We start from the raw sequence: 27,000 nt of genomic DNA, 5'->3' as shown, positions 1-27,000 counted from the left end.
GGAGCACGGGGCGCGGGTCGGCGGGGCGACCCCGCGGGTCCCCCAGCCCAGCGGCCTCGGGGCGGCTTCTCGGGCATCCCGGAGCCGGCGCCAAGTCAGGGGCAAACCCCAAAGCATCCACCTCGACGAAGGGAGGCAGCCGGCCCCGGGAGGAGTGTTTAGGGCGCGGGGTCCCGAAGGTCGCACGGCCAGACCGTGGGCCGGGACAGGGAAGCGGAGGCGATCCCGCCGTGGAGCACCCCTCCAGGTGCGCGCCCGCCAGGCCCCCTCCCCGGAGCGCGTGACCGCCCGGCCGCTGTCACCTTCCGGCCCCGCGGCGGCCCCGCCTCTTCTCCCGACTTCCTTTCCCGGGGCGCGCGGCTGGGCGGTGGCGGCGGCGGCGGTGGCCTGCGTTCGCGGACCCGGAGCGGAGGACCGGCGGGGGCAGCCCTGCGGGTACGCGGCCTGCGCGCCACGCGGCGCCGCCTGGGCGCGGGGGTGGGGGACTCGCGGCCGGGGCTCGGGGCGGGGAGCCCTGAGGTTATCCCGGCTCCCGGGTGAACCTCATGCGGGTGCGGGCCGGGAGGGCCCCACAGCTTTCTCCTTCCAGGAAACCGAGGGAGGGTGGTACTGGGAGGCCGAGACTGGCAGTCACTTCCTGCGCCCACATGGCGAGGGGGTGGGGGGGCGCCTGCTTTCCGTCCGGGAACGGAATCTGGGAGTGGTGGTGCGCGGGGGAGCGGGAGTTCCTCCCGGCCCTGGAGTGGCGTCCCTCGTGTTTCCGCAGCTGGGTTCCGGGGCTCCAGTGAGCGTCACGGCCGACCCGGGGCAAGCGCCCGGGGCTACTACGTTCCCGTCCCTCGCCTCTGCTGCCCCTCCCACCTCCTGTTAGGCTGGCACCGATCTGGTACCCACCCTGCAGCGGTTATGGATGCTAACCCTTAAGGCCGGCGGCAAACCGGCGCGGTCCAGCATCGCTCGGTGTCGAGAGGGTTTACAGCCTTCTCGGAATTTGGGCCACATCATCGGGATAATCATGGTTCCCAGTCTTAGGCACCGCCGCGCCGCGCCGCCCCGCCCAGATACAGGGAAATTCCCAGCTTCCTACAGCCCAGACGCCTAGGCTTGCTCAAGACTTCTCAGTTCTTGAGTTGCCCTCCTTCCTTGCCCTGTTTGGTCTCCCTTGAAAGCACCCCACCCCTCACGGGAAGTTTTAGGCCCCCTGTTGGAGGCCTGTTGGAGAACAGCTTGTGCCTGGCCCGGATTGAGTAGAGCCCCTCTTACTAAAACTTTGCCTTAGTCATAGGGCTGACACTTGTCAGTTTCTCCTCATTTGATTCGGTACTCAGGGTTGATAACTTCTGTTTCAGCTGGGGAAACCAAGGGGAAAGAAAAGGGACGAATTAATCCGGTTAATATCAGAGCTGGGACAGCTCCCGTGGGATTTGACAGGCAGGGATAATAATCCTTTGTGATTTAGGATAAGTTCTCTTGCGTGTCTGTAACATGGGATGTTACTATCTTTGCTAGAATGAAGCGTGAGTAAGATGATGTGTCTGACTTTCACAGTGTTTGAAATATATTAGGTGATCAATAAATGTTCTCCTTTCTCCCTCCCATTCTCTTGTGCTGGCTCTGTTTCATCGGGGAGAGAACAAGTTGTGGGGCAGGCATTTGTACTAAGTGGAAAACGATCCTATGAGAAAGCAGTGACTAGGTGTAATATTTGGGACTGTGAAACTAGGCGTGAATCCAAACTTCCGAAATAGTAACCTAATTTATTTTTTTCTTAAGGCCCGACACTGTCTGCGGTCCCATGATCCGTGATTTCTGATTGTAACTGAAATTGTCTAACTTTGCAGACCCAAAGTTTAAATGTGGTTGCGTTGAACTGGAAAGCAGATTTGCCAAAATGCTTTTCTCAACTGTTGTTTTCCGTCTAGACCCAGCATGAGTGAAGTTCCCTGCAGGAAACGTGATGACTACCTGGAATGGCCTGAGTATTTCATGGCAGTGGCCTTCTTATCGGCACAGAGAAGCAAAGATCCAAATTCGCAGGTGAGTGTTCTGGGAGAATGTTTGGACCCTCACTGGCACAGAGATCCCTGCAAATCGAACACATGACGAAAGGAAAAGAAAGACCCCACGGATGCCTGTCGCCTGAAAGGCAGAGGAAGTCTGTCTCCTGTGCTGCCTCCCTGGGTGCGTTCATGTTTCACATTCCATCATTCACCGCCTCTTGCGCCCGCTCTGGGGTTAGGGGGTGCTTCCTGGGGCTTATGGGAGCTGCCAGAGAAAGCGAGCAAGGACATAGAGCTCTTACCACACTGCCGGAAGCCGCATGCTCGCTTTGGAGCTCTGCAAGCTTGTGGTTTCATTTACTGCCCGTCCAGGGGCCGACGGGCCACTGGACGTCACCAGTGTCTGGACACGTTTCCCTGTAGGTCGGAGCCTGCATCGTGAACGCAGAGAACAAGATTGTCGGCATCGGGTATAATGGAATGCCAAATGGGTGCAGCGATGACGTGTTGCCTTGGAGAAGGACGGCAGAGAGAAAGCTGGATACCAAGTACCCTTACGGTAAGGCCTGCCTTGTGTTTCCTTCCGTTTGGTGCCATAGCCTTGGTGGTGCTCAGCTACGATAGTTGGTCAGAAAGTATCATCTCTTTTCAGTCATCAGCAGCTGGACGGAAGAAGAATCCTGTTGAACCACCTCCGTTTCCTGCCCCCGACCCTTACGTTCCAAAGAGTCAGTGCATGGGGGCCTGTTAGTGGTCTGTACACAGCCTGGCCCTGAGGTCCAGGGATCTGTTGCCTGTGGCCGGCCTGGTATGTTTCACTGGCAGCCCGCCAGGCTGGGCGACACCCGAGCGTGGATGGTGGGCTTCTGCAGAGGGCCACAGCCCCCGGGAGAGGTAGCTGAGGGATGTGCACGCTGGCCCTGCCCATGCTTTCCTGGCTGCTTGGAAGCAAAGCCACCTGACCAAGGTCTGGCGAGGGCTTTGCTCTGAGGAGAAGCAGGCTTCGTTCAGCCCCTCTGCCTGTGGAGGAAATCTCAAGCTCGTCTGTGGGAAGTAGGAAATGACTGTGAGCGGGGCATCAGCAAATGGATGATGCCGTCTCTTCTTCCTGTTCTGGGGGCTTTATATTCCCGGGGTGGACCACAAGCCAGACGCGTGGAACCATATGGCCTGGCCAGCTCTGGTTTTCATCGTTCAATTAGGGAAGGGTGCTTCTTGTAATTTGTTGCGTATCTGAGCCCCAAGGAGAACCACTTTCGAGATTGGGGGGGGGGGGGGCAGGAACAGGCCACAGCCTCACTCGCTTTTCCTTTCATTCCCCGGACAACCAATGCTATACGAGAGGCGAATCGGGCTGCGAACGCTGGTTGCTGATTTTTCGTAATATGAGGACCTGTGTTTATGTCTGGAAGGGAACCCACCACCTCGGTTGGGAGGAAAGTAGACTCAGGCCATTCAAATGGGAAAGCTCGTGCCTGTAGGAAACCCGCGTCAAGGGATAATGTCAGACCTTTCTGCTTTGTTGATTTGTCCATAGTAGGCTGTCCTCTGGGGTTTTCTCATGAAGAATTCTAAGTCTACATTAGCCTCATTTATATATTTTTACGGATATTCCTGGACCTTAGTCACGTTAAATAAGCCCCCTGAGTTTCTTTTTAAATTGCTTCAGGGCAACTGTTCTGTTTTCCAAAGAAAAAGAAAGAATGTGACTGGAGGTGGGGAAGGGACAGAGGAATGAGGGTAGGGTGGGGGTGGGGGCTGCAAAGCAGTCAGGGTTTTCCAGGAATGAAACACAGTTGAGTGATTGGGGGATTTATAGTCAGTCTGTCCTTCTCACTCCAGCCCTGGAGGAGAGGAGGGTCCCGGACCCAGGAAGGTAGTAGACCTGTTTTCTCAGCCTTAGCTCTGTAGCCGAGTGGAGCTCTAGTGAAAAGATAAATGTGCTAACGTATTTGAGAAACTTTTTGTTATCCTGATTTTGGTTCTGTAAGCTTTCGATGGTAAGAGAGAAGGGAAGTGATCAGCTGTTTGTAGGTAACACGTGACGGTAATTTTTCAGAGTACAGTTCAACGTCCCACGTAAAAACCGCAAAACTGTGGGGCGCTGGGGTGGCTCAGTCGGTTAAGCGTCTGACTTCGGCTCAGGTCATGATCTCACAGTCTGTGGGTTTGAGCCCCGCGTCGGGTTCTGTGCTGACACCTCAGAGCCTGGAGCTGCTTTGGATTCTGTGTCTCCGTCTCTCTCTGCCCCTTTCCCGCTCACACTCTGTCTCTCATTCTCAAAAAAATGAATAAACAAAAACATTTTAAAAAACTGCAAAAGTGAGAAAGGTCTATGTGTTCAAGGTCTGCGCTGAAACATGACGAGCACAGTGACTATGTCACCCGGTCCACACAGTGAAGCCTCGGTTCTCCTGCTGGATGGGGGAATTCTTTTTAAAATTTTTTTTTTTTTTAACGTTTATTTATTTTTGAGACAGAGAGAAACAGAACATGAACAGGGGAGGGTCAGAGAGAGAGGGAGACACAGAATCCGAAACAGCCTCCAGGCTCTGAGCGGTCAGCACAAAGCCCGACGCGGGGCTCGAACCCACGGACCGCCAGATCATGACCTGAGCCGAAGTCGGACGCTTCACCGACTGAGCCACCCAGGTGCCCCAGAATGGGGGAGTTCTTAGGTGTCAGTCTGTCGCAGGGAGGTGGCTTGTAGAAAGGTGGGTAGGCGTAGGCGGGTCCTGCTTGGTTCCTGAGCTGCTCTCCCTCAGGACCTGTGCCTTCTTGAGTCCCTGTGAGCCCCAGCAGATTTGTGGCAGTGACCCAGAAGCCCAAAGCTTTGCCTACGTTTGCAGCCCCTCACTTCCCAGTGGTCAGAAACCTCTCAAGTAGCCGATTGTATTTGTTCTTAGACGCTCGCTGCCTTTTGTCTAACTCGGAGACAGTACCTTTCAGAGCTCCTTTCTAGAAGGAATGAAAAAAAAAATCAACATAGGGATTTGTCCAACTTCACTGATTTTTTTTTTGTAATTTTTACTGAATAGTTGCTGAATTTCAGGGCGGAGGTCGTCTGTCTGCATTATTTTTTTTTACTATCCATATGATACCTCTAGGTTTTCAAAGCTCTTTGCCCTTGTTTCTCAATTATTCATTTGACACGTGGTTATGCGAGGATGTAGACAATTTCCTTTCACAAGAGTAGGCTTGTAATTTGATGTACCATAAAAGTCGTAGAAGGTATTAAATGGTTTTTAAAAGGCATTTGGTATTACTACCATCATAATACACGGAAAGATGGGCTTTAAGTCTAAATAGTGATGGCTGGCTATGAACTGTATGCTCAGACTTGTTTTTTTTTTCAAGGGGTTTCAGGCCTCAGAGAAATACATGTTTGGATAGCCTTGGATGTAATAGAAACGTTTGGTGATAATTGACCAAAACGCAAGTTCTTTTTTTTCCTTCCGTTTTAAGACTTCAATGAATTTTGAAATTAAGTGACAATGTCTGGAATTAGTCGGCTTAACCCTTTCTTTCCTCACCACTATTAATAGTGGCTGACCTGCTCTCTGAGAAAGATAGATTATGTGCTAATCCCTGTAAAGGAGCTTTAGAGATCATCCAGCGTTCTAGACCAGTGATTTCCTAATTCTTTTCAATATATGAGGACCCTCTTTTAAATGTCAACAGAACTTCCAGGACCCCTGTATAATGCTAGTTAAACTATCCCTATCTTTCTTTGTTACCGAGGCATATTTGACGTATAACGTTATAGTAGAGTTCAGGTGCACGATACAATGATTTGCTGATAATTGTATGCATGGCTGAGCAATTCCCACAATAAGTCCCGTTAACATCCATCGCCTTACATCGTTACAAAAAATTTGTGTGTGCGATGAGAACTTTTAAGATCTTTCTAGCAACTTTCAAATATGAAACACACTGTTACTGTAGTCACCATGCTATACATTACATTCTCCAGGGCTTACTTATTTTATAATTGGAAGTTTTACCTTTTGACCACGCCCCCTTCACCTGTTTCATCCATTCCTACCTTTGGCAACCACCAATCTGTTCTCTGCATCGGTGAGCTTTTTTTTTTTTTTTTTTTTTTTTTTTTTAAGATTCCACACATAAGTGAGATCATTAACATCTTTTGGGTAAGAAAATGCACGGATAACAAAAGCTACTCGATACCAGTAATGCTTTGCCTTACTCTGTACTTTATTAAACAGCATTTGTGTGCGTTTGGAAAAAGCGTGTATGTGTGCTACATGTGATGTTTCTGCTGTCTGTGGAACATACTTGGACCCCTTGCAGAAGCTGGGGAGTGCTTCGGACTCCTGTGCCTACAGAGTCTAAGCCTAATGTCTTGTGTGGATCGGAAAAGAAAGGCCCAGAAATGTAAATCACCTCTGTAATGCCACACAGACAGGGAGACATCCTGAGGTCGATGCTCTTTGCTACCCAGCTGTCTCTTCTGTGGGGCCCAGGAATTCAGCTCTTCTGAAATGTTGCTTTGGTCAGAACACAGTGGATCACCCGTTCTCTCCTTTTCACTATGCACTTGAGTGCGCGGAGGCTTAGGCGAGTAACTCCGTGGAGGTCAGGAGCTCAGGTGGCGGCGGCCTGTGCTTAGCATGAGGCAAAAGGCACATGGTTTGCTTTACCATTTCTCCGAAGGGGAGCTTGGGTTGACCAAGAACGTATACAACTTAATTCTCCTTATTAATTCTGGAAGTTTAGAAGCCGTTAGTCTTGCTTGACCCTTTGTGGAAAGGAGGGAAGCGTAGAATGCTTGTAACAGAGAGGGACGGAGCGTTTTCTGGGCTGTGTCTCCGGAGAGGCATTTTTAAGGGGCGTTTTTGTTCTTCCAACCTCAGGATCAAAACGTCACGAAACTATTTGATTATAATGTAGTGTTAATATGGAAAATGAAGATTCCCCCTGCCACGGAAACCGCTTTTATCTCATTCTTTTCCTGAAAAACCCAAAAGGTAGTGTGATGTCAGTAACATTAAGCGGCAGGAAGAAGTCGGCGCGAAAAGTGACACCTTTTCGCACGAGTGACAGTTAAAAAAACCGGGAGGCAGCAGATTTATCTAATTTAACCATATAAAAAAGCTTTGGAAGATTTTTATTTTTAGGAGGGGGTGGTTGCTAAACCTAGGATGAAGTATTCAGCTGACATTTTTAGTTCCTTTCTCTTCGTGAAATTCATTAGAACCAAGCACATTTGATCAAAATACCAATTTTATAAAATGGAGGTAAAATAACCCATGGTAATGCAGATAGCACACTTTCCTTGGGATTTCGTAGTGGATTTTGACGACAGTTTACAGACCAGAGAGTTGGAGTGGAATCAACAGCTTTCATCCTTGAGAGCCGTTGTTAAAAACTTCCCGTTTGGGGGGGCGCCCGGGTGGCTCAGTTGGTTGAGTGTCGTGCTTTCATGGTTCGTGAGATTGAGCCCCACATCGGGCTCTGTGCTGACGGTGCAGAGCCTGCTTGGGATTCTCTGTCTCTCTCTCTCTCTGCCCCTTCCCCGCTTGCTCACTCTGGGTTTCTCTCTCTCAAAATAAATAAATAAACAGTTCAAAGAAAAACCAGGCTTCCCATTTTCAATCGTAGTTCTGGTGCTCATCCAGCTCGCCTGTGTTTTACTGTTGTGTCGTTTCCTGTTGGTAAGGGATGTGCGGGTATGCCTCTCTGCCTGGCCGCCTCTTCTGTCCCAATCGATCGAGAAGCCAGGATCGCTCTGCCTGCCGCATCCCACTTGCTCATCATGGAGGCGACCGTGGTTCTGATGTGCCCAGAGTGGGTGGTGGCCACACTCGAGATGCATCGGGCAGAAATGGGAGACGTGGGGCTCCTTCCAGGGTCTGTTCATATTTCCGTAGGAAAACTCAGAAAAGGATATCATGTTGGGGAGGAGTTAATTAAAGGCATTGTTCAGCACGGCAACTTTGATCGGTTTTGCCAGTGCATGGTGGAGCTTCTTTAAATTTTATATTTAAATTTAGTCTTTACTTTTCAGATTTAGCATATTGTTAAGCATGCAGAGATGTCATTTCAGTGATTACTTAGCCATTTACCTTACCCCCTTGAACACTGACATTTTCCTGACTGCCACGCGTGTGATGTATTTCTTCGGCATCCAAAAGGTTAGTCCTGAGAAACTAATTTATCAAGAAGTTAGGCGGCTGATCCTTCTTAAGCTGTGACTTCCTCAAAACTTGTAAGAGCTTCTTCGTAATTAAGATCAAATTTGTTCCTTCAGCCGGCTGAAATTGAACACCCTCCGGTTTTGTTAGGCAGATCTGTGGGTTTGATGAGTTGCTGTTTCCTTTCCTACAGAATTCTAATTTCACGTCGCGGCTTTCCACCGCCCCTCCCCTGCTCGGCCTTTTCGCAGCCGTGGCCCTGACGGTGGGCTCCGGGAGGACCTTTTGTACCAAATAACGAATAGCCAACGGGAAACCTTTGAGCGCCTGTACCCCAGAAAGAAATAAAGTAGATTATTTTTATGAATCAAGGGGCCAACTCAGGTTTCATTGTGTGATGCTTGAGACAAATCGTAGAAATATAACGGCTTATGTCGGAGGCTCCCCCTGGAAATTAATCAGCTTGATGGAAGCGTATTTCACGTTCAGGTGTAGCTGTTTATAAATGGTCTTAAGAATAAATCATGATTTTGGGGGGTTGGTTTATTAGATTTTTGTCTATGTATTTTATTTATTTATTTTTTTTAAAGTCACCTCTACGCCCAATGTGGGGCTCCCGCTCACGACCCCTAGATCGAGTTGTGTGCTCCACCAACTGAGCCAGCCGGGAGCCCATTTATCTGCGTGTTTTAATCTATAGATTCAGGGCTAATTGTTTTTGAAGAGCTAGAGATTACTATTTCACTAGCAATATCTACAAAGCATGTATAGATAGGAACAGGTTAAGTCCTGAGAAGCATATGCAAGAAAAGCTAAAATGCTCATCTCTGGGCATCCAACCTTCTCATAAAAATACACGGCATTTGTCTTTTGTTCTACAAAGAACCAGTTTACCTCATGGAAATTTGTATTCAAACCTTAAATAATCCAAGGGTAGTGATTTCCAAGTTAACGAACGGGAAGTGGGCTGAAGTTTTATCTTGGTACCGTCGCTCAAAACAAACGGTTTGTTGGGAAATTTAATAGTACCAATAAAATTTCAGGGTCACCTTCAGTCTGTTTTAGATTTTTACGTACGTGAGCCCATTAATTGAGTGCAAGTGGATATTCCTTTTTTTTGTTGTTTTTAATTTTCTTTTAATGTTTATTTATTTTTGAGAGAGCGATGAGCACGAATGGCGGGGTGGGGGGGAACCGAGAGAGAGGGAGACACAGAATCTGAAGCAGGCTCCAGGCTCTGAGCTGTCAGCGCAGAGCCGGATGCGGGACTCAGACTCAGAAACTGCAGGCTGACGTCAGATGCTTAACCGACTGAGCCACCCAGGCGCCCCCCCTCCCCACCCCCCCCCCGCCGATATTCCTTGTGATAAATACAACTTTTTCAAATTTTTTAATTCCGATAAGTCTTTGTCTAGAACTTTGGGCCACCATGCAGCGGGGTTCCAGGGGGGACCTGACAATGATGAGCTGCCTTCATCTTTATTCTCTTGATCTGTTCTTTATCCGTTTTGCTGCTTTGGGCTGATCTTCTCTGAAATCGATCTGAATTACTAAGGTTTTATTTTATTTTGAATTTTTTTCATCAAGAATCTTTCTTTCCTACACCCTGTTGATACTGGTACCAAAATGGAATATGTGTATATTGTTTCTCCTGGAAATATGCAGTGAAACCTGGTTCCTGGAGATTTTTTGCAGATATTTGTATCGCTTTTTACATTTGCTTCATAGGACTTTTGTTTTATATTTAGATGAGATTATATATGTCTTTACAATTTTTTTTCAATGTTTATTTTTGAGAGAGAGAGACAGCAGAGGGGGCGGGGGTGCAGAGAGAGAGGGAGGCACAGAATCCGAAGCAGGCTCCAGGCTCCGAGCTGCCAGCACAGAGCCCGACGCGGGGCTCAAACCCATGAATGGTGAGATCATGACCTGAGCTGAAGTTGGATGCTTAACCGACTGAGCCACCCAGGCGCCCCAATTATATTTGTCTTTAATACACATACTAGGTGAGAAAGTCCCCACAGTGCTTAAAACAGCAGTTGTCAGATTCAAGGGGAAGGGTCCTGGACAAGGCTTCTGGAACTTAGGTTCTAGGTGTGGTATGTTTATACCCAGTGATTGTGGGGATGTTACTATATTACTTGCTGTTTATTTCTCAGTATCTTTATGAAACAAATGGTCACTGAGGACCCCTTCAGTGCTAGAATTCTAAGGAAATTCAACAATACAGCTTGGATCACATTGGATTAGAGTGCCATTTCTCTGCTCACGGGGTCCCAGGGGGTTCTGAAGCCATACTGGGGGAAAGCTGCAGATTTGTAAAACGCTGCTGGAGGCCGTGACATGGAGAGAATATACATCATGTGTGGGGACAAATTAATAAGGAGAGAAACAGGCTTTATTCACTCTCTCCCTCCAGCGATTGGAAATCTGCTCCAGTCCTAAGATGAATCGACATGGGACAAGACAGGACGCACAAGCAGGAGGGGGCAGTCGAAGAGTATAGGTTACCCCACAAACCTGGAGATTCAAAGACATTGGATGAAGAAAGGTTGGAAGATAAGCAGTGAAGAAAAGGACCCCACATCGAAGTGCAGGAAAATAGATGAAGAGAGGAGGCAGGTACAGAACTGTATGAGAGAAGAGGTTAGTCTTAGACCAGATGGAAGGGAAGGACTTCAGAAGTCCTTCTGTGAGTCTGTGCGACCACGTTTACTGAAACGTGGGTGCTTGCCGGGCATCGGGAAATCCCGTGATAAATGCAGAGTCTTGGTGAGAGCAAGGCAGTGGAGACGGGAGGGCTCACACACTCTCCCCTCAGCTCTCGCTCTGGAGGGTCGTCCCGGCCACTTAGCGGAGGTGTGAATTTTGTCTCTGTGCTTCTTCCAAATGATAGATGCCACAGTAAATTTAAAATATTGAATATGATAACTGAGCATGAATTTTTTAATTCTGCAATTAAAAGACTTTGTTCAGAATGCCATTAATTTTGGGTTTAGGTGGAAAAGGGAAGCAGAATCTCTCACTGTCCTTCTTCCTTATGCGAGCGAGTTACAACTTTCTAGGAGCTGAAATAAATACTAAGGAATCATCCATTCTTCTATTGGTTTGAGTTGTCTGTTGGTGATGGGGGAGTTCCCAAGTCACTTGTTTCCGGTTTAAAAATCATGACTGTATTTTATTGATTTTTCTAAACATTTATTTTTGATAGAGAGTGCACGAGCAGGGAAGGGGCAGAAAGAGAGGGGGACAGAGGATCTGTGCTGACAGCAGCGAGCTCCATGTGGGGCTCGAACCCACAAACCGTGAGATCATGAACCTGAGACGAAGTCGGACGCTCAGTCGACCGAGCCACCCAGGCGCCCAAAAGTCACGACTATATTTTATATCACAATACATTTTTCGGAGGACGTTGACCTGTGGCCCGGCATCCTCTCCGCACGTCCCATGCCAGCACCCCGCACCAGCAAATAAAAACATACCAGGTCTGTTTTCAAGGACTTGGCAGACTAACAGTGATGGAGGTAGACGTTAATGAAATAAACAGATGCTGTTGCTTATTCCTTTCTGAGGAAGTGACCTTTAGGCTGAGAGCTGAAGGATTCGATGGGTTCCCGGAGGTCAGGGTCGGCTGGTCAGTGTTTGGGGCTGGGAAGGACATTCGCTGCGAGAGGGCAGGAGGGCTCTTGGAACTTTCTGTGGGAGGGAAAGAATTTGGGCCACACAGAGTACGGAGGCCAGGTTGGGGGCCGGCAGGGGGCGGAGGTAAGGAGTTTGGACTTACAAGATGAAGCTGGTGTGGGGGGGACCTGTGGGTGGTCCGGGGGATAGGAGATGGAGAGGAATGGAGGCAGCATCGAGAGGGCTGGGTGACACGGGGCTCAGAGAGGGAGTCTGACTCCCCCGGGCAGTCCTCGCCTGAGCGCCTAGGTATGGGGGGAGCTTTGGCCCCTGAAGTTTAAGGTGTCTGTGAGACCTCCCAGTAGAAGTGTCAGTTGGGGGTGTGAGTGGGGACAGAGGTCTCGGTCCGAGACGTCAGTGTGGGCATGTGTGGCATTCGGGTGACACTGTGCCATGGAAATGCGTGAGCGCACGTAGGGAGCGTGTGCAGAGGCTGGACCCGGGGCTGGTCTCAGAACTGCAACACTAGGAGGGTGGGTGGAGGAGGGGGGAAGGAGCCTGCTCGCAGGGATCGCTCGGAGCCCCCGCGAAGGAGGAGGGAGCTGTGCGTTGAAGACTAACAAACGTCCTTGGGGGTCAGCGACACACAGGTCTTATTGGAGAGAGCAGTGCTGACGGAGTGGTGGGGATGGGAGGGGACAGCCTGTTGAAGGAAGAAAAGCAGGCGAGGAAAGCAGGGCCCTGTATGGAGAGGGGGTTGGGATGGTTGTTAAGAAAGCAGGCTGTTTGGGACGCCTGGGTGGCTCAGTGGTCAGTTAAGCACCCGACTCTTGGTTTCAGCTCAGGTCATGATCTCACGGTTCGTGGGATCGAGCCCCGTGTCGGGCTCCGCTCTGTCAGCGCAGGATTCTCTCTCTCCTTCTCTCTCTGCCCCTCCTCGCCTCTCTCTCTCTCTCTCTCTCTCACAATAAATAAATAAGAGCATAAAAAAAAAGACGTTAGAGTGGCAGCCGCATGGGAGATGGGGCCAAGAGAAGGGTTTCTACGAAGGGAGGGCCTAGGTCTTGTTAGTTTTTGCAGCACGCACGTGGGCTGGTTCAGCAGAGAGAGATTGCGGGCACACTGATGAGCAATAGAAGAGGGACACCGAGCGGGGCAGCTGACAGAGGTCCGTGGGTGGCAGGTGGCAGTGTGATCAGTCCCAGCTCCGTGAAGGATGCGGCAAGGTTCTCAGCCGCAAGGAGGGAGGAGAGGGGTGAGCGCTTGGGGGGGGGGGGAGGGAAAAGAACGCGGTGCGGAGCACAGAATAGGGAAAAGTAGGGCAGGGTCTCCAGCTCGGGTCTCATCTCAGAAGCCTGAGTCAGGTCGGCTAAGCCCCATTTTCTGCACGCCGAAACAGCATCAGTGAGTTGCCTGAGGCGGGCCTCGTAGAGCTGGAATTAATTAGAACACACACATCCTGACTATTCCAGTGCTCATTGCTCAGTCCCAGTTTACCCTTTGAAAGCCATTAATGCAGGAGGGAGGCTTTGGATCTTTGTGGTGCGTATTTGCATTACAAAGCTGTCAGGCAGCGATTAGCGGTCTGTTCCTATTCATGTTTCTTCAGTAGCTTTTAGGCCTCAAACATGTATTTCGCATGAACCGCAGGAAGGGAGCTGGCCTGGCTTACCCACCGATGGACTGCAGCATTTCCACACCCTCCTCCCTCTGACCTGATTGTGTGCCCTTAGCACATGGGGAAGCGATGTAATTAGAGTTCTGGGGGCTTTATTGTCAATAATGGAAACACCACAGTCAGAACTCTCTCTAGCCCTAAGCACTACCATTGGGGCTAAGTGGCTCCCCTGGGTGCCATGAGTTGCTGCCAGCAGCCTTGGCGAGAGGCAGCGAGGACAGAGGCAGGGGACGGGGATCAGAGTAGGAGAGACAGAGAGGGAGGAACGTCCGTTCTCCGTCTCCGAGCTGAGCAGCCCGGGGACGGAGAGGTTCTGTGCTGTGCTCTTCACGGACGCTCGTCCTTGTGATGCCGGGCCTTTTGCTGTCCATTTCACAGGCCGGGAGGCTGAGGCTCCACGAGAGATGTAGGGACCTAGAACGAGCAGGTGGGGGAGGCAGCGTGTGAGGAGTGGCCGAGGGGACGTGCAGGGAGGAGGCAAGGGGACGGCAGAGGCTGCCGATGGCTCCAAGAACCGGGTGCCTCGGGTCCAGCCCCAGGAGGTGTGCCGGCGGGGATGGGTGTGAACGCGGCTCTAGGACCGGGACACCGGATGCCCGAGGACTTGGCCGCCTTCTAAGTGAGTGACTGACGTCCGTCTTCTCGGCCAGAATTCCTTTCCTCTGGCCGAGACCTCCTCTGGGCACGGGCCTAGCAGAACGGACTCAGGACGTTTTCCAGGCTCGGGGTTGTCGCTGTTACCTGCCCTTTTCCCACCCTCAGACTTCACGCTGGAATAATGAACGTGTCTCTGCTCGAATCGTGTGTCCCTCAAAGCCAGAAGGTTGTGAGGCCCCGTTCCACTGCGCGGCGGGGGAGGGGGGCGTGCAGGGGGCAGTGGTGTTTGCGTCTAAGCACACGGAGTGGAACAGCTGGGGCGTGGTCAGGTGAGGCAGGCGGGCTGTCACCTGTCACCCATCACCTGTCACCTCCGCTCCGGAAGACCCTCCTCCGGGCACCTGACGCCCACGCATCTTCATCAGTGGGGACCAGCCAGGGTTGAGGCCGTCCGTCCTCAGGAAACAGGCCCAGTTCTGCCTCTGGGGCACATGGCTTCGCTTGCAGCGCTCTTTTTAGTTCCCAAAGCTTTTCCCTGCCGCTCTCCTCACGTGGGTCTTGTTGTAACCCCGGGAGACCGGGAGGAGGCCACTGTTACTCCTGTTTGTCCTTGAGCGACGCCGGGACTGGAACACCCGTGTAGGCCAGTCTCAGGGTTTAGACCCACTCTGTTCTGAAATGCCATTCGGAAGCCAGGTACTTTTCCCCACGGAAGCACTGTTCCCCGCAGATTCAGTTCCCCGTCCACTGACCAGCCTGCAGGTTTAACCCCTCGTTTCCCGGCCGTTCCCACCACTTGACCTCTTCGGTGCGCCTTCCCTGGCACCTGCAGCCTTTTGCTGGGTGCTCGGGTATGTGTCTTGGGTGTCCCCCGCCGGGCCGGGCCTGAGCTCCGCCGGGGCCGGGGCCGGGTGCCCTGCCCCGTGGGTGCCCTGCCCGCGACCAGAACTCATCGCGACACGCATACACCACATGGCTTCAGTTTAAAACTGTTTCCTCCCGGTACAAAGGGAGGCTCCGTCGGCTGGGGGTGGCCGCGTTCTGGCTGAGAGGCCGAAGAGCGAGCTGGGCTTCGGAACTCGCCAGAAAGTGGCGGACGGAAGGCTGTGGGCCAGCGGTGGGTGGGCCTGGGTGGTTGGGGCTGGCTTCAGGCACTGATGAACTGGCTTCTAACTCGCTTCTCCCTCTTCCTCACCCCACCTCTGTCCCCAGTCCGTCGGGCACTCTCGTACTGAGTCCGGTCGCTACTTTTCAGGTGTGGAAACTTGACGGAGGGGAGATAAGGTAGAGAGTTGGCCTTGCCTGGGCACGAAATTCTCGGGATGCTCGCTCTGGATCTCGGGGTAGCCGTAATAGTGAGCATTTGATAACGTTCGGGGGCGATATTGTAGGGGTGGTGGTGGGTTGGGGGGGTGCTTAAATGTAGAGGCTACTCTGTTGTTAAATTATTGATGTGAAGGATGGGTCCTTTGGAGGCTGGCAGTGATGTATGAGGCCCTGTCAGGGTATCTTTCAATAATTAAGAAATAAGTAGTTGAAATTCCATTTTAGCTCCAGAAGCCCCAGTTCCCTAAATGGATCTGTTAGAGGAGGATGTACATGCCACACCCCTCGGTGGACTTTTCAAAGCTGTGGGGCTTCAAGCACAGGGAAGAGGGCGCCTGAGCCCCGACAGAGAGATGTGCCGGGGTTCAGTGACTCTGATAGCTATAGGACCCCTGAAATAAAAACACTTAGACCGTCATTTCAAGAAAGGATTTAAAGAAATTTTTTTTTAATGTTTACTCATTCCTGAGAGAGAGACAGAGCATGAGTCGGGGAGGCGCAGAGAGAGAGGGAGACACAGAATCCGAAGCGGGCTCCAGGCTCCGAGCTGTCCACATAGAGCCCGACGCGGGGCTCGAACCCACGAACGGTGAAATGACCGAAGTCGGACGCTTAACCGACCGGGCCACCTGGGTGCCCCAAGAAATAACGACAGCTTCATCATCAGGATGGAAATGGAATATCTTGTAAAAATTAACATTGAGTTATTTTTTAAAATGCATAAGTCAGCTTTGAACTCGGGTGCCCCATTTCATGTCAATGATTTTTTTTTTTTTAATGTGTATTATTTAGTTTTGAGAGCGTGCTAGCGGGGGAGGTGCAGAGAACGGGGGACAGAGGATCCGAAGCGGGCCCTGCGCTGACAGCGGCGAGCCCGATGTGGGGCTCAAACTCACGAACTGCAAGATCATGACCTGAGCCAAGGTCGGACGCTCAGCCCCAGTGCCCCTATGTCAATTATTAATTGCAGGGTGAAGCCTGCCACCTTTTCAGCCTGGAAGGCCACGTGCAGACGCGTCTTGGCACTTGAGTCCTGACCCTGTGTCCTGGCAGTGAGCGAACTGCCCCATGCTTGTCGTGTGGGTGGCCGCCTCGCCCGAGCGCCCTCCTAGTCGGGGCAGAGGCGGACCCCCCCCCCCCCACCCTGCTCCCCAGAGACTTTCTGAGGCTCCTGCAGTGCATGCTGGAGAGCATCAGCGGAAGGCACCGCGGGCACCTGCCAAGGGGCAGCAGGTGTTCCCCGTGTGAACCTCCGACCCGCCCCTACTGGAGCCCACATTCTAGGTCAGCCTTGGCTGCACCCCAGCCTGCCCCACGTTCTAGGTCAGCCTTGCCAGAGTACCCCTCAGGCCCGACCAAGTCATCTGCTTCAACCTGGACCACTGAAAACGAGGAGTTTTAACCAACCTGGAGACTTTCTTCAGCAGGAAGAGAACCTTGGTTTTCCCGACTCCCACCTCTGTCCAGCCCAGCGTTTCCCCTCACACCCTGGTAGCACACGGAGAGCAGCTGAGGCCAGGGCCACACTAGTGCTGCTAAACTGTTTGTGCAGCAGTTAGCCTTTGGTTAGCGTTATTTGTGGGTTTTTTTTTTTTTAAACTTATTGAAGTAACCTTAATAATACTGCCATCTAAAACAGATATTGTCTTAGTCTCACATGAGATGAAAGTCAAGTCTATAAAATGGTGAGTCTCTCACATCGAGCCAGGATGGAATATATCCTGTTAATTTGTCAAACTTCTAGAGAACCGCCTACATGAGACAGTGAGGATTAATCAAGCCCTAGGAAGAGGGAATTTGAAAAATACAGTTTTCTAATTATACAATCTCTTCTCAGTGGTCCAAGGTTAATGCAGTTCTGAATTCTGACAGTTAGTAATAGAAAAGAAAAAAAAAAAAAGACCACAGCATATGAATTGTCTTATAATTACCTGAAATAGAGGTTCTCTTTCTGGCAATCAAGAACTTTATAAGCATTAATCTGATATTTTCCAGCATTTGATTCTTTTCCTTTTCAACAATGTTGAGAATAATTGAAAGGTTGTGTGTCATCCTCTGTTCTTATCAAATATACTTGTACTTGGAGGTTTCTTCTGCTTATAACTGAGTCAGAGATGAGTAATTCTGGGTAGAGAGTTGGAAAATTTGTCCTTTTTTTTTGGACAGTTGAGCTATCTTAGGAATACCTCCTAGGGCCTGTGTATGTTTGGGATACTTGGTCCTATTCCTGCTATGAGTATTAAAACTACGTTCATCTCAAGGTCACGAACAGAACCTCTCCCAGTTGGTTGGTTTTTGCTCTTACCTCTCTGCAACTCTTGACGTCGTTATTCCCAGGCAACACAATGAAAATGCTGGCACTGGGAAAAGATCGATTTATTCTTTCATTTGTTGCTGTCAGATATCTGTGGAGTGTTTTATCATAGTGAGAAGAGTTACGGAGAAGCCTCAGAACACCTGAGGCAAAGGCCGAGAGAAGGTGGGTTGGAAATGCAGATTCTAGGCTATTAACCGATAGATCCGCCCTCTGAGAATCTGCAAATGCATGGATTCTTAGTGACCACAGGAAAAAAAATCCAAGAGCAGGACCGGACCTTGGGAAAGGCCCCAAAAGACAAGAGAAAGAAAAGGACCCACAGAAACATAAGAGACTCCACAGGGCCTGGTGCGCATCCGAGAGGGTTTCGAGCGGAGAGCTGGCCGTAAGCATGGGCCTGGCGAGCAGGCCCATCTGGAGATGGCAACCAGAGGGAGACTGCATTTTGGTGAAGATAAGGCCGTCCAGGGGGCGAATGTGGGAGCTGGCTCTTCCCCAGCTCATCTGAGCGCTCTATCTTCCCAACTGTCTGTCGGGAGCTTGAAATTGGCCACGTGGGAGTATTCACACCCCCAAAATCAGCAGATTCTATAAATCAGGGCCTTCCCCCCTCCCACCGCCCCCCCCCAATGATTGTAAATGTTACTAACATATTACAGAGGTCAACAGGTTTCCATAGTTACATACTTTTTACATGGCAACCCAGCACACATAGCTCACACTTGAAACACACACACACACACACACACCTGAAACAGTTTTTAGGAACAGCACTTAACCTCTGTCATATGGACACATTCAGATCTCTTCTGCTTTCAAACATTTCACTAAAAAGAGGGATGAAAAAGCTGTTTGTAACTCAGTAAACTTATATCTTGACTTACAGTTTGAAAAGGATTGATTTAGTGAAAACTCGAGCTTATATTCATTACTGGGTGAAGAGATGATTATTTTATTTATTTATTTATTTTTTACATTTATTTATTTTGAAAGAGAGAGTGCACACGAGAGCAGGGGAAGGGCGGGGGGCGGGGGGGACAGGGGATCCGAAGCGGGCTCTGTGCTGATAGCAGAGAGCACGATGTGGGTCTTGAACTCACAAACCACGAGATCATGACCTGAGCCGCAGTCAGATGCCTGACCAACTGAGCCACCCAGCCACCCCAAGAGATGATAATTTTAAAAATGAATTAGCCTAGCGCTTGTAGACAGGACAGTTTCATCTCAAAAGGAAAATGCTGAGAAGATGGCCCGGTCAGAGTGGAGACCGAGGCCACGGTTGTAACGGAGAGACGTGGCACAGGCCGTTGGGCCTCAGGAGCGGGGCCTCGTGATTTGCCATCGAGAGCCTGTCTTGGAGAAGAACCAGCTGTTCTAGTAGACGGAGGGAGGAAACTGGACACAAGAGCAAACAGCTAAAAACTAGATTACCTGGTGTTGCAAAACTCGCTTTTATTTAGTTCCTCGGCAGTTCACTTTCTCGGCGTCGCTTCCTCCTGCCAGCCAAAGGCACGCACATGCCTCGGTGAGGGTCACACAGCTTCAAGGGGCAGCTGGGCCTTGACCCTGGTGCTGACCGCAAAGCTCCCGCTTCCTCCACCCCTGCCTGGGAGGTGGAGAGTAGAGGGAAGGTTCTCAGCCTGCAGTCAGGCTGGCCAGAGCCCTGGGGCCAGCCCTTCACAGGCCAGCTTGCTCTTTGTGGCCCGAGGCAGATTTGGGGGTCACCTGGCATTTGGTGGTGAAAGGAGTCCTCAGACCCCACTCTGACCAGCCTACCGTAAACGAATCCGACGGACAGTCACGTGAGTCTGCCCGTTCCTCAGTGAGGACGCGGTGGGGGCCCGAGTCCTGACCAGATGGTGCCTCGTCGATGGGTCAGTCTTGCAGGGAAACGCAGGGCACTTTTGGACGGGAGGCCAAGCGTCAGAGCCGCAGAGGTCGTGTGGAGCGCGGACCTCAGAGGCCAGTGCCAGGCCAGAAACGTCTCAGACCTCAGGATCAGACAGACAGACAGACGTGAGGAGTTTGCAAATCACCGGGCAGGGTTGGGCTGGGGTTTCCCTCCTCAGCCTGGGAAGCTGGTGTTCACCAGATAGGTTTGGCGGGCCAGGGGTTCTGGGGGGGAGGCTGGAGGGGGCATTTGTCAGGACCGAAGTTGAGGGGGCACAGGGATGAGCGAGAGAAGTCAAGTGTGGATGGAACACTGGAGCTTTGCGTTCGTCTTGTCCAGTTTTGGATCCGCGGGTTTGGGGACTTGGAATGGTCCCTTTTCGGGGGCCTCCTGAGTGTCATAGAGCCCAGTAGACCTCACATCTCTCCAACAAACAAGAAGCTTTGTATGTCGCTTCTTGTGATTTTGTAGCTGAGAGAAAGGAAGTCTGTTTGTGACCCCGTGTATTCTTTCTGTAGACCACCCTTTATACAGGGATGTTGGAGGCCGCCCCCGAGAACCTGTTTCCTATGGTAATTTTCATTAATGAATCCAGACCACACGATGTTAAATTCTGTCCCCAAACTGCCTCAGATGAATTAGAGGAAGACAGTTGGAGTCACTGTGACCATTTTTAGAGATTCAAACGAAAGCACTAGAATAGTGTTTCCTAACAGACTCGGAAACTCTGTAGTTCTGAATATTAATACCAGCACCATCAAAAAAATATTTATTAGATGGGAAAGCATAGTTTTGATATTTGAATTTAAGAGGCCTTCCTGCATTTCCCAATGTCACCGTCAATAATTGGAATCTGCATTTCCTCCTTTATTCATTCAATAAATATTTAACACCCATTATGTTCATGGCACCGCATTGGACTCTGGGGGAGTTACAAAGAACCTAGAAGACTGGTCTCTGCCCTCGAGGGGGAAATAAAAGAAACAATTTCAACTAATTGTTTTTTACAGGGAGCCGTTGTTAATCCCAGCCTGGGAACAACCCGGTCACCAGGGATGGAAATGGGGGCCAAAAGGGGCCTCTCTGAGGCCAGTGTCCTCACAGCCACTGAGCCTGGGAGCCTTTCTTTTCTCTCTCGTGGCATCTCGGGGATGGTGGCCTAGGCCCCTCTGTGGCCGGCGGGGATTATTCTCCAATGGGCTGTGATCTGATTAAGCGCAGTTTATTTATTTATTTTTTTTTAGAATTCCTTACAATGCCCAGCAACTGTTCATTTCCACACATATGACCAAGACCCCCTCGTTCGTGGCATTCAGAGACTAAAAGGAGCCCTCCCAATGCTTCCTGAGAGGGCCCCAGGACAGGGGCACAGGCGGGCATTGCAATCCTACCGGTACCTGAAAAGCGGGTGGCCCCGGGGCGGAAGGTGGGCCAGGGGCTTTATCCTGGCTGAGCCAGAATAATTAATATGGCTGAGCCATATTAATACCGATTCAGGGACCGAGTGTGTCACAGCTAATGCGGACAAGAGCCACGAGCTTAGGCTGCTCTTCATTTGAAGCTTCAGTACTCCCAGAAGAGGGTGTTAAGTGTAGAGGTTGGTGGGTTGGAGAAGGTGGGGGCCCCCCTGGAGGGCCCCCATATTTCTAATTCTGGCAGTCTTGTATGATTTGGACCACGGCCAGATTGTTGTTAATTTGTTCAACAGACATTTATTTATTTTACCGCGTGTGTGCTTAGTGTGTGTTAAGTCCCCTTGGAGTTACCAGAGGATTCTGCAACGCAGTGTTTCTGAAACGTGTCTGCACATGAGAATCATGAGGGCGATTCTCCTAGAAATCCACATCCCAGGCAGGCCACACCCCAGACAAGTGCAGACGGGTTTGCAGATTATGATACGGTTTGAGCGATGCACCCAGATACTTGAATAACGACAGAAGAGGGCAAAGCGGCCACCTCACTGAGCGGGCAGGGGATTCTAAACAGAATCAGGGCTGGGAGTAGTGCTCCCCTGAGGAGAGGGCACCTTGAAGCTTAGGAGGTGGGAGCACCTGGCCAACGGCTGGGGAAGATGGGTGGGCTTCCAGGTGTGGGAGAGGAGAGGCGGTGCTCCCTTCACCCTTGAACTCAGGCCCGTGTGGGGATCGCTGTTTGGGGATCGCTGCCGGAACGGGCCAGTGTGGCAAGAACTTGACGTTTCATTAAGTGGATGAATGTTTCCTTCTAAACGAAAAGCCGCTGGTTGTCTGCCGGCATTTTTCTTGTGTGTATGTGGGCCGAGATCCATGGGGTGAAGCGGATCCCTCGGGATAGAAATACTCAGCTTCACTTCCTGGTTCTCTTGCTCTTAAAATCGCACCCTGCCCTCCTAACGGCCACCGCGAATATCCTTGCATGTGAGTAGCAACACACAAATGAGCCGTTTTATGTGCGCAGTTCCATACCCCAGGGTCTTGTGGAGCCATGAGCTATTGCCGTGCTTAGGGTGGGTGGAGATACTTGACCTTGGCCCCTCCTGGCCGCGCCAGGTGCTTACAGACCCAGGGCTGCAGCCCCCCCTGAACGGTTTTACTGCTAAAAGCCAACCTGTTAGACCACGCGGCCCTCATTTGGTATTCTCGGTACTTTCCGTTTCTAATCACTTTTTTAAAAATCGAGTCTGTTCCATGTGTCTTCTTCAGAGGGGCGAGTGGAATGCTTCGGCAGCGTTGGTACATTCCTCGTGAGTTATGCTGTTTTTCTTTTCTTTCTCTTTCGAACCCGCAGTGTGCCACGCCGAGCTGAATGCCATCATGAACAAAAACTCGGCCGACGTGAAAGGCTGTACTATGTACGTTGCCTTGTTTCCCTGTAATGAATGTGCTAAGCTCATCATCCAGGCAGGTAGGAGCTGGGCCGGTTCCATTTGTCACATTTGCGTCGCTGCCCGCTCATCGGCGGCTCATTGCAAAAGTGCTTGGTCTTAAATTGTTATTGTTTGGACCGAAATTAATTGCACTATCAACTTTGCAAGGTATTTCCTGTGTTTTGGTTTTGAACGGTGCCAGGTATTCTAAGACTAATTGTATCCTCTGCGATTCTTAGCATGTTTTTAATTTAGTTTGCAACCTGAACTGCAAGCTGCTAAAAAACCACACCGGCGTTGCATATAATTACCGTCAATTTACTGTTCTCTGACATATTGTGCATAGATTAGGGGGAGGGAGAGGAATGAACTTCTGTCAGAAGCAAGGTCAGCTGGGAGGCTGCATATGCAATTTTAATTTGTATTAATATATGGTAGATGTTTTAGGACCTAAACGTATCTTCGCATATAAATGTCATAAGACTCGAACGGTACAACTTTAAGTTTTCCTTACGCTACAGTTACCATAAATCTACACCATTGTATTCTGAATAGTTCACCTTTTTCATACTGTCACATCTAAGATTCAGCCACACTTTATCTCCATAAAGCTCTCAGCTTGAGATTTAAAGACTTATCATGTTAGCCAGATGTGTGGTTTAAAGGGGCTGTTCATCATGAGCCCGGGGGTCTCTGAGGAGAAGAGGTCTGGTGATATCAGACTCAGAGGCCGGCCCCTGTTAAAGAACGTCGTGGAGTTTTCCTCCGCCAGCGTGTACCCAGCTTCCTGTGGTCCCTTCAGGGGCTGGAGGAGGAGCAGGGTGGTGTATCAGGTGCCCTCCAGTTAGCCCTGCCCTGCGGGACAGGAAAAGAAAACAAATCTGCTGTCCATGGAGCTGGCTGGAATTGGTCTGCAGAACCATCGTGGAAACCATGATGGCACTTGCCTCTGATTTTCGCCAACATGTCCATTCCCCTGCATCAGCCTCTTGAGCGGACAGAAGTTGTCTTGCGACTGAAGAGTATTTGCCCTCAGTAAAGAAACTTTGTTAATCGGATCAAAGCTCGACTACCTGACAGGTTTTTACTTTGCCTGTGTTAAAAAATAAAAAATGTATAAAGACTGGAGGGCAGGTTAAAGATAACATCGTCTGCCGTATTGGAAAGTGGCCGATATGTATTTCAGTAACTGGACACTGTGTGTAAGCACACTGGGAAAAGGTGATTAATCGTAGACACGACAGGGCTCGGTATATGTCTGCGTTCTGTTGCCGTATCTATTTGTGCATATACTAATGGGGCTTCTTTCGGTGTCAAAGGTATCAAAGAAGTTATTTTCATATCTGATAAGTACCACGATAGCGATGAGACCACAGCCGCGAGGCTCCTGTTTGATATGGCTGGGGTGGCCTTCAGGTAAGCAGAAGGGCTTGGGGTAAAGGTCGTCGAAGGCCTACTGAAGAAACAATTGAGCTCGCTGATGTTTCATTTCTACTTGTGATGCCTGACTTCCACACTTGGAAGCATCATTTTACGTGCGATGGGCCAAGGATCCCAACGTTATTTTAGGAGTAGATTTTTAAGAGCAGTGACAGAAGTATCTGACGATGACCTGAGGAATGATCTTGCCCTTAAATATTAGTAGCTTTCTGGGGTTTGGACTAAAATTATTCTAGTAGGGAGAAAATTTAAACGTCACAAGTTTTACCATATTAACGTTAAACTTCTGTGAAGTTTGCAAATGTAACGACTCTGGCATTGAAAATTTAGGACGCAAGTAACCCGCTAGGTTGAAACACCACGTAGAAATAAATGCTTTTTACAACAACATTTTAAATGGAGATTTGAAGTTATTTTGACCTTTATGCTTATCTTTGCTGGGCAAAGATTGGGAGGTATGTTTACTTGCAGGTAAGTTCTACCACCTTCGATTCATGGTAAGAAACTTCGGTTGAGACTGAAAGCTTTCAAAGCAATTCCTTTGCAGTATTAGTGGTCAGCAGTGGGGCGCTGTAATTAGTAACGTACTTATGTTCATCACCAGGGATAGGGGTTAGATGTGACGGATCTCTTGAATTGCTTTGCCTTATGAGGCTTTACATGCAGATTGTTTGCATAATAATGATAATTAGATATTCACTGTTTACTGGTTTTTAAAAGAATACAGTCAGTCCGCAAATACTGTCCTGTTAACTGTTTTAAGAAGGTACATCAATGAGTCAAAATATATAGCGGGTTTATTTTACTTCTGCATTTTTAAAATGTGACTTTAAAAATTACTCCACACTAAAGCTGGCTGGGTTTTTTGCTATGTACAAGAGGCAAAGGAAAATTTGCTCTTTTTTTTTTTTTTTTTTTTTGCTTTTGAGCGATTCCAGGTTGGCTGCAGAAATTTCCTAGGAAGGAAGATAAATCTGGTGGGAAAACTAGTAATCGGGTGTCATGTTGTGCAGCTAACTTGTTAGAAATCCTTTGACTCCCTGATAATTCATGAACTCAGCTGGCTGGAGAACACACAGACCGAGCCACCCCATGTATTCCTTTTTTTGTCTTAGTCTTTTCTGGTTCGTGTCCCTCTCAGTATGGTGCACTATAATTGGCTCCTATAGAGATAAGATATCAAGTGAATCCCGGGAAATTTTTTCCTCCCCACAGAAAATGTAGGTTAAGCCAAAGTAAACAAATTGCTTTAAACTACTCACTGGATAATATCTCTATATATTTTGTTTCTTATGTTTAGGAAATTCACACCAAAGTGCAGCAAGATTGTCATTGACTTTGATTCAATTAACAGCAGACCGAGCCAGAAGCTTCAGTGAGTTACATCTCATTAAATCTCCAAAAGATTGGGATTATCCTCTCCTAAGAAGCTGCTAATGCCTTTCATCTTGAAGTTACACATAACTTTTTAATGGTCAGTACAGCAAAAGTAGACATCTAAAGAATATAAAGCCTCAAATCTTCCTGTCTCTCTTGTCACGTGGAATCTGCATCTGTTTAAACTATCGATTTAGGGTTTAAAGTAAAGAAGCCTGTAGATGGCCTGTCGCACAGGGCAGGAGTGGCCTCCCGCTCCGTGTCCTGGTTTGCTTAGGACGCTGGTGGCTCCCCTGCATTTCACAGCTGGTCCTCGCCGCTACGGGTGCTGGAAGGACAAATAAATAATTGTTGTCGTGTTCCTGGCAGGATGATCAGACACACTGACTTGAACATCTGGCCCCAATGAAGCAGAACATGTAGTGCCCTTGGAGAAAAAAAAAAAAGACAAAAATAGGACCCACATGACGGTAGCTAATGCGGAAGATTTGCTTCAGGGAGTTGAAACCCCCTCCACCCACCCAAAAACCCTAGGCAGGATAGCACATCTGTCCTGAGAAATGATGAGCACACCTGAGCGGGGGACACTTCCTCCGCTTCTGCTGTCCTGCAGCCCGCAGTGTAATGGCACATTCTTCTTGGGGGGGTGGGGACCCCCGTTCTTGTTTCTTAATTTCAGTGTGTTCATCACGCAGCGCTCTTACATTAGCTTCTCTGAACAATGAGTTGTTCCTGGAGGAGACAGCCTGTCTCCCCTCTTTGCCCCCGAGACCGCGCCTGCTGGGGCATCAGGGTTGCGGGGACCGAGGTGGTGCGCGCACCAGCTTCCTCCATCGTGTGGGAAGAGTCGCTGTGCCCCCACGTGCCAACACGGTTCGTGGCCAAGGCTGCTCTCCAACCGGGGAATAAGTGAATTCCCACCCTGTAAGTGAGATGGGAGGAAAGCCAGCCTGCCTCCAGTCGGTTTATAGTCCAGATCTGCTGGTAACGGGAGCTCCTCTGTGCTCCTGGCTCCTGGCCGCCGAGCCTCCAGCAGCACACCTCCCCAGTGTCTTCCCAGACTCGGGGGCGTGGCTGGCCTTGGGGGCGTGGCTGTGCACCTTGTCTTTACTCTCCTTTAGATTTTATTAAACACACTCGGTAGCTTTGTGGAGAAAAATGGGTTCTTTATCCTGGAGATTATTACCGTTTTCAAGTGCTCTTGTGTTCTCACGAGTTTTTGTTTTGTCTCTGAGGTTTTGTACTCTGTATTCCAGGACGTCTTTGTAACTTGGCTCCTTACCAATATTATTAAAATCTTATTAAAATCCACCACACTGAAGTATGTTCGTTTTTATAGTGTAATCGTGTCCTTAGCTCTCCGTTTCTGTCATTTCTGTGTTGTCTGTGAAACACACGGCATATGTTTTCATGCTAGGAGAGCAGTTGGAGGTAAGGGTGCTGTCCCCAGGGTGGATGGGCGACCCTTCCTTATGGACCAAGTTGAAGGTGTTAAGAAAGGCTCACTTACCTCTCTGTGTGCCCTCGTCTCACGCAGGCCATCCGATGGGCCCCAGGCTTCCCCCTCCCGTGACACCTCTGTTTCCCACTCTCCTTCTCCTGCTGTCTTCTTCACCTTATTCTCTAAATCTCTCTTCTTTTCTCTCCTCCATTTTTTTCTCTTATCTCTCCCAAACCACTTGCCTTCTGCTCCAAAATGCATGAAACAAAAGGTATGTAGAAGAAAGAAATCACTGAAGATACTTAAAGATAG

The 27,000-nt window shown here is 49.7% G+C and overlaps 1 protein-coding gene across 1 annotated transcript; it reads left to right on the top strand.

The window, feature by feature from the left end:
- The first annotated feature begins 345 nt into the window (after positions 1-345).
- On the top strand, positions 346-26,558 carry DCTD (dCMP deaminase). The gene is made up of 6 exons (XM_047857018.1): positions 346-435; positions 1,923-2,037; positions 2,424-2,559; positions 22,352-22,468; positions 23,750-23,846; positions 25,171-26,558. The coding sequence occupies exons 2-6, from the start codon at positions 1,930-1,932 to the stop codon at positions 25,247-25,249; spliced, it is 537 nt and encodes a 178-aa protein (XP_047712974.1). The 5' UTR covers positions 346-435; positions 1,923-1,929; the 3' UTR covers positions 25,250-26,558.
- Positions 26,559-27,000: the final 442 nt, after the last annotated feature.

The sequence above is a fragment of the Prionailurus viverrinus genome, chromosome B1 (assembly GCF_022837055.1).
Source record: "Prionailurus viverrinus isolate Anna chromosome B1, UM_Priviv_1.0, whole genome shotgun sequence".
NCBI lineage: Eukaryota > Metazoa > Chordata > Mammalia > Carnivora > Felidae > Prionailurus > Prionailurus viverrinus.
The sequence above is the reverse complement of the archived record's forward strand: the minus strand, read 5'-3'. Positions and strand labels throughout refer to the sequence as shown.